Raw genomic sequence first — 7,703 nt, 5'->3', positions numbered from 1 at the left:
ATGCTGAGTGAAATAAGTCAGTTGGAGAATGACAAACATTATGTGGTCTCATTAATTTGGGGAATATAAAAAATAGTGACAGGGAATAAAGGGGAAAGGAGAACAAATGAGTGGGAAATATCAGAAGGGGAGACAGACCATGGGAGACTCCTAACTCTGGGAAATGAACTAGGGGTGGTAGAAAGGGAGGTGGGTGGGGTGTGGGGGTGACTGGGTGATGGGGGGCACTTGACAGGATGAGCACTGGGTGTTATGCTATATGTTGGCAAATTGAACTCCAATAAAAATATATATACAAAAATAAATAAATAAAATTAAATAAGTTTAAAAAAAGAAAAAACTGAGGGTTGATGGAGGAAGGTAGGTAGGGAATGAGCTAGATGGGTGATGGTATTAGGGAGGGCACTTAATAGTTATGATGAGCACTGAGTGTTGTGTGTGATGAACCACTGAATTCTACTCCAGAAACCAGTATTGAAGTATATGTTAACTACCTATAAATTTAATTTTAAAATTAAAAATAGATGTGTTCCTGAACTCCATATCAAGAGTGACACATTGTGATTTATTGTTCCTCAAATTGTGACCTCTGGAAGCTTTTTGGAATCCATATCCCAGGCAAGCAAATTTTTAAAACATTGGTGAAGTTGTCACCCTGTACTAATTCCTCAGAGAACATGAAACCATCAACTTTTTAAAGACCCATTGTCTTGGAGGAGAACTTTTCTAATGCTATAGAGGAAAAGTCCCAGGAGAACATTTGGTAAAGAAGATGCATTCTTAATTATTGTGAAGCAATAATACTCTTTATCCATCTGGGCAGAGAAATATATGGCTCATGAAATGGAGATTTGGTAGACATCAAAACGATGATACCTTTACCTATGAGCACTGCAGAAGGTCATAACGTCTCTGTGTCAATGCCTTTCATTCCAGAATTTCTTTTTTGTTTGTTTGATTTTGTTTTTTCTTTTCTTTTGTTTTGTTTTGATTCCAGAATTTCTTAATGCTGACTTATTAATGCTCCTGGCTTGGGACATTTAAAAAATAGGACATACTACTAAAAGAAGCACAAAGACAACTTTCACCAAATCAGTCTTAAAGACTCTTCCAAGCACTGGGGTGAACAATAGGTTGGAAGTAAAATTGCTTTTGAAAATTTTGTGGTTTTTCCCCAAATGTAAGCCCTCACAATTTTCAGAATTCACATCCCTGCGTCTTGTCCCAAAATGGCAAAAATATTCAGGGAACTCAGATCCCTGGCACCTTTTCCATGAGAATATGGGATGAAGTACATTTACTTATAACACTAAAAAAAAAAGTATTTGACTTCTGTCTTCTGCTGCAAATTTTTTTAATTTTTAAAAGATTTTACTTATTTATTCATGAGAGACACAGAGAGAGGCAGAGACACAGGCAGGGGGAGAAGCAGGCTCCATGCAGGGAGCTTGATGTGGGACTAGATCCTGTGACTCCAGGATCACGCCCTGGGCTGAAGGCAGGCGCTAAACCGCTGAGCCACCCAGGGATCCCATTGCAAATTTTTAATTTAAAACAATATATAATTTAAATAAGCATATAAAAAAATCATTGCCAAATTTTATGGGGGAAAATAGCTTCAAAAAATAAAAGTCCCATACCTAGCTATTACTTTACAAACTTTTACAGGTGAAAGATTAGGTGGAAACTTAGTCACTGCTTCCAACAGAAGACACTGCAACACCGAAATATTAAAAGTCAGCACTGGTAAGTAACATTATGATATCATATTTTTATGATGCTTAAGCTAACAGCAACAGGAATAGAAATGAGAGATATTGGCTTAAAATTACTGCCAACTTGCTCTACAATATTGTCCATTTATTTTTCATACATGTTATGTTAAGCAATATATTTAACTGATATATAAGAGTAGAATTAAAGCCTTCTTTTCTGTATCTATTGCCCTACAATGGGTTTAGGATAGGAAACTAGTACATGTACTAAGTGTTAACTTTGTGTTATGTGCTATCCAGAAATTATCATACCTCATCCCTGCTCAAAAATAACAAACTTTACAAAATGAGTTTAATGTGGGGCACCTGGGCGCCTCGGGCAGTTCAGCATATGACTTGATTTCAGCCTAGGTCATGATCTCAGGGCTGTCAGATCGAGCCCTGCCTCAGGTTGTGTGCTGGGTGTGGAGTCTGCTTGAGATTCTCTCTCTTCCTCTCCCTCTGCCCTCCCCCACACCATTCCTCCCCCACATTCTTCTAGAGAGAGAGAGAGTTTAACTCCCCTAGTTCTGTCATGGGAGCATTAATGAAGAAGAGATTCAGAAGCAGGCCCGCTACTACTCTGCCCAAAACTCAGAGCACATAACCAAGAACAAGTAGACTTGTTCTCTTCCTAACCCATGATTCTTTTGAAAACTGACACCATGCTCATTGTCTTCTCTTCGTTCTGAAAAAGGAGCACATTTGAAACTAGTCCTGATAACAGTATGTCTCTTGCCCTTGCAGATGACTGACCCAGTGAATGTCTCTGAGCCATATTCCAGCTTCGCTTCTGTAAGAGAATTTATACTCCTAGGTTTCTCTTGTGAGTGGAAGATTCAGATCCTCCTCTTCTCACTCTTCACTACAACGTATACTTTGACGGTAACAGGGAATGGGGCCATTGTTTGTGCTATTTGGTGTGAAGGGAGACTCCATAGTCCCATGTACATGTTCCTGGGGAATTTCTCCTTTCTAGAGATCTGGTATGTCTCTTCTACAGTCCCCAGTATGTTGGCCAATTTCCTCTCAGAAAAAAAGACCATCTCCTTTACTGGATGTTTCGTCCAATTTTATTTCTTTTTCTCTTTGGGAACTTCTGAATGTTTGCTCTTGGCCATCATGGCCTTTGATCGGTACCTTGCTATCTGCCGTCCCTTGCACTACCCTAATATCATGACTAGGCATTTATCTACCAAACTGGTCATTATCTGCTGGGTTTGTGGTTTTCTGTTGTTCCTGATCCCCATTGCATTCATCTCTCAGATGCCCTTCTGTGGTCCCAACATTATTGACCATGTTGTGTGTGACCCAGGGCCACTGTTTGCATTGGCATGTGCATCTGCCCCAACAATCCAACAGCTTTGCTATAGTCTAAGCTCATTAGTTATCTTTGGTAACTTCCTTTTCATCCTTGGGTCCTATACACTTGTCCTGTTAGCTGTGTTGCGCATGCCTTCAGCCCCTGGGAGACATAAGGCCTTCTCTACCTGTGGTTCTCATTTGGCTGTGGTATCACTATTCTATGGCTCTCTGATGGTCATGTATGTGAGCCCAGGACTTGGGCATTCTGCAGGTATACAGAAAGTTGCAACTTTGTTCTATGCTATGGTAACTCCACTCTTCAACCCGCTCATCTATAGCCTCCGGAATAAGGAGATAAAGGCAGCCCTGAAGAAAGTTCTGGGGCATTGCTACATAACCCAAGATGTACTATGTGATTGCTCCAGGTCAGTATAGTCTCACAGAAAGCAATCAGGATTATACAGTTATACAAATCTTCCAATATAAGTCTAGTGATATTAACTATCAGTTTATGAAGTTAAACATCTATGGGACCACTATAATCGTAAAGTGGCCAGATTATATAACTAAATGGAAGTATTGGGTTCTTGTTTGACACTCAGAGTGTACATGAACTAAGAATGTACACATCTGGGTGTTTTCTGGATAGTTTATACGATTCTTCTGTGATAAAAATTTTTGTGTTCTACTTGATAATTTAACAGTTCTGGGATCAGTTAAATCATATCATTTTGTTGTTTAGTTGTTTCATTGTAAATAAATGAAAAAAATTTTTCTGTTTGTGGTTCTTTTTTTATATATGTATATTTTTATTGGAGTTCGATTTGCCAACATATAACACCCAGTGCTCATCCCGTCAAGTGTCCCCCTTAGTGCCCATCACCCAGTCACCCCATACCCCTGCCCACCTCCCCTTCCACCACCCCTAGTTCATTTCCCAGAGTTAGGAGTCTTCCATGGTCTGTCGCCCTCTCTGATTTTTCCCACTCGTTTTCTCTCCTTTCCCCTATAATCCCTTTTACTATTTTTTATATTCATGAGTGAAACCATGTAATGATTGTCCTTCTCCAATTGACTGACTTCACTCAGCATCATACCCTCCAGGTCCATCCACGTCGAAGCAAATGGTGGGTATTTGTCGTTTCTAATGGCTGAGGAATATTCCATTGTATACATAGACCATAGCTTCTCTATTCATCATCTTTTGATGGACACCGAGGCTCCTTCCACAGTGTGGCTATTGTGGACATTGCTGCTGTGAACATTGGGGTGCAGGTGCCCCAGCATTTCACTGCATCTGTATCTTTGGGGTAAATCCCCAACAGTGCAATTGCTGGGTCATAGGGCAGATCTATTTTTAACTCTTTGAGGAACCTCCACACAGTTTTCCAGTGTGGCTGCACCAGTTCACATTCCCACCAACAGTGCAAGAGGGTCCCCCTTTCTCCACATCCTCTCCAACATTTGCTGTTTCCTGTCTTGTTAATTTTCCCCATTCTCACTGGTGTGAGGTGGGATCTCATTGTGGTTTTGATTTGTATTTCCCTGATGGCCAGTGATGCAGAGCATTTTCTCATGTGCTTGTTGGCCATGTTTAGGTCTTCTTTGTTTGTGGTTCTTTCCTTATTTGACTGTATTATTTTGGTGATCTGGTCACCTCCGATAAATAAACCCTTAAAGTGATTATCCAAAATTTCTATGGGACTATAATGTTATGCTGGCCTAATGACATTCAGACATATGTTGTTTGTTTTCCTTAAGGGGCAGATTCTAATTCTAACAACAATCAATCAAAATATTCAGAAATACGGTGTTCTGGGTGTTAATATTTTTACAAAGGATCACCAAAACTTTAATTGGTCAATTAATTGGGTTTTAGATAATAGAATGTTTCCTTCTAAAAATGGAGGGACATGATCTACTTTGAAATTAATTACTTAAGTTAAAAAAAAATAAGTGGCAATTAATTGTTATTAGTTGCTGCAACAGTATTAAAATAACAGTAAGGAAAATTTTTAAGGAAGAAAAGCATCCAGAATTCAATCACTTTACAGTGATACAATCAATACACTTTACATTTTCATTTATATGTGTGCTTTATTTAATATAACATCAAAGTTGTTCCTGTATTATACCAAGTTTTTATAATTATTGCTTTTTGGGAACTTTAATATTCCATTCAACTAAATGTATGGATTGTACATTTTTATGTGGTGAGACCAATATTTTCCTAAAAGGAGGACTGTCCTTCCACATAGCTTGAAACTGATTTTTGCAGGATGTAGGAAAGGAAATTTCCACAAGGGGAATTGGGAGAAAAATGAATGCCACCACTACACGATAATGACCACTTAGAATTATTATTCAGGGATTTAGATCCTCCTTCCATCCATCACCAATCCTTTTGTTATATAGTACAGTTATTTCCATTCTTTTATTGTAAAAATTCATATCTCAATTAAATCTTCATAAAGATTTGTCATGATGATGTTTTGCAAAATTATTAGGACTCATCATCTAATCTAAAACTGCCCCTGGAAAATCCAGGATATAAGACTACTATATGCATGTATCAATTTTTCCCTCTGGGGTTTTTATCTTAGAACAGTTTTCTGGGAGAGAAATGATTACTCAGTTCAAAAGATAAGATTGCATTTGTGATTTTTGAAATGGACACATTCTAATTCATATCATGTTGACTTGAATGAAATGCTTTTTTAATTTTTTTGCCCATTTTTGGACTAGCAATTGCATAAATTTGATTATGAATATATTAAAATGTTTTTTCATCATACCAATCATGCATTTTTCTTACGTATTTTCTTAATCCTTGCTTGCTTGCTTTTTAAATCTATAAACCAGAGCTAATGATAATGCTTTCCTCACAGAATGGCTGTGATGAATAAATGAGGTTAATCAGAATAGAATCTTATACGTAGTATGTATGCAAATGATGTCAGTTAATACTAATACTTTTTACTTGGAAAGTTCTTTATCATTTACAAAACACTGTGACATACTCTCTCAATTCATCCTCACAAATTCTGTGATAGAGTTAGGGTAGACATTCTCATACTTTTTGCAGAGATGAGATTCAAAGAAACCAAGCATGTTGTTTAAGGCTACAGGTGTAAGTGAAGGAACTAGTTCCGCTGACTTCAGTATCAGTAAGAATTTCGCTGTGCCAGCACCTTCTCTCCTAGAAACTATGGCCATGTTCTATGTAGCTGCCTTACGAACTGCATGGCATTGCAGGTCAAAAGCCTGGATTTATCTAATAAATGAGTGCTGTAGAGGAGGCATGCATTTGGAGAAATATACTTATAGGAAATTCTTTATGATTAAGGCAATAACTACGCAAATTACATATGATTTATGTAACAAATATTTGGATAACTATTTGAAACTCAAGGTCTATCCAGGAACCCAGAATTGTAAATATTAGACTTGGATTCGGCTGTGTATAAGAGTTCCAAGTAACAGCAACTTATACAAAGTGTTTGGGTTGTTTTCTTTTTCCCTCACACATACACTTCTAGAGATAGTTTATGGCAGTCCAGAGGAAGGCAGTTTCAAGATGGCATCAGGGACTCAAGCTCTCATGGCTTTTGGTAAGTCCTTTTTAGTATATATTTTCATCCTCAAACCACCTTGTTATCCTAAGACAGCAGCTGGAGCTGCAGACAGCAGGAAGGAGGCCACTCTATTACACCTGCAATTTTGATTGAACAGAAGTGTGCTACAATGACCCCTATGTAAAGGAGGCTACAACATTTGATTTTTCAAACTGGGTACCTTGCCTCCAGAATAGAACTGAGATTGTATTAGGCAGGAAGATAAGAGAAATGGATAATAAGTATGCATGTAACACACTCTGCCACACATGTATTGGGAATAAAATAAGAAAATACAGTGATGGAAATTAAGAACTAGACCCTCTTCTCAAGGATGCCATTTTAGGAGGTTGATATTCAAGCAAATATTTATATCCAAATAAATAGCAAGATAGACTGATTTAGTGGCTAGAAAATCCTTGAAAGACAAAAACAAAGAGGAAAAATAAAAAACATGAGACATTACAAAGCCTAAGATTTTAGTCAAAACTCATGAATGTGTATGGAAAAACTAAATATAAATTTGTTTCCCAAACTTCAACAAAGCACCTCACGTGCGTGGTACTTAAGAAAAATGAATGATCAGTATGATGAAAAAACATTTTAATATCTTCATAATCAAACTTATGTAATTAGTATTCTAAAAACAGGCAAAAAATTTTCAAAAAGAGTTTCAATCAAGCCAAGCATGATATAAATCAGAGAGTAGGGAACATTTCTATCTTTGGAATACTAAATTACCCAAACTCAATTCTGGCTCTGATTTCATGACTTCCTTCCCATAAGTTTGTTAATGGCTCATATCCTCTGGAAAAGAAGATGTTACCATTCAGATAGAAATCTATCACTCTCTTCTTTCTTCTCCTCTCTATCCCCAATCTCAGTTTGTAGGTTCAAGTTTCCTCTGGTAAGGTTATGGGCTCTTTTTCAATCTTCCTGCTACAAAGGAGCTTGATATTAAGACTACTGGGGAAATGGAGAGGAAAGACAGAAATGGTGGAGCTTGTGGGTGGCTCTTATTGCAAGGAAA

General features: G+C 37.6%; 1 protein-coding gene across 1 annotated transcript; it reads left to right on the top strand.

Annotated features, from left to right (window-relative positions):
- The first annotated feature begins 350 nt into the window (after positions 1 to 350).
- LOC121481030 (olfactory receptor 11H1-like) lies at positions 351 to 4,976 on the top strand. The gene is made up of 4 exons (XM_041737997.1): positions 351 to 360; positions 1,669 to 1,746; positions 2,452 to 3,434; positions 4,827 to 4,976. The coding sequence occupies exons 1-4, from the start codon at positions 351 to 353 to the stop codon at positions 4,974 to 4,976; spliced, it is 1,221 nt and encodes a 406-aa protein (XP_041593931.1).
- Positions 4,977 to 7,703: the final 2,727 nt, after the last annotated feature.

Source organism: Vulpes lagopus, chromosome 23, assembly GCF_018345385.1.
Source record: "Vulpes lagopus strain Blue_001 chromosome 23, ASM1834538v1, whole genome shotgun sequence".
NCBI classification, from domain to species: Eukaryota; Metazoa; Chordata; class Mammalia; order Carnivora; family Canidae; genus Vulpes; species Vulpes lagopus.
This window is presented reverse-complemented; position numbering and strand designations above follow the sequence as displayed.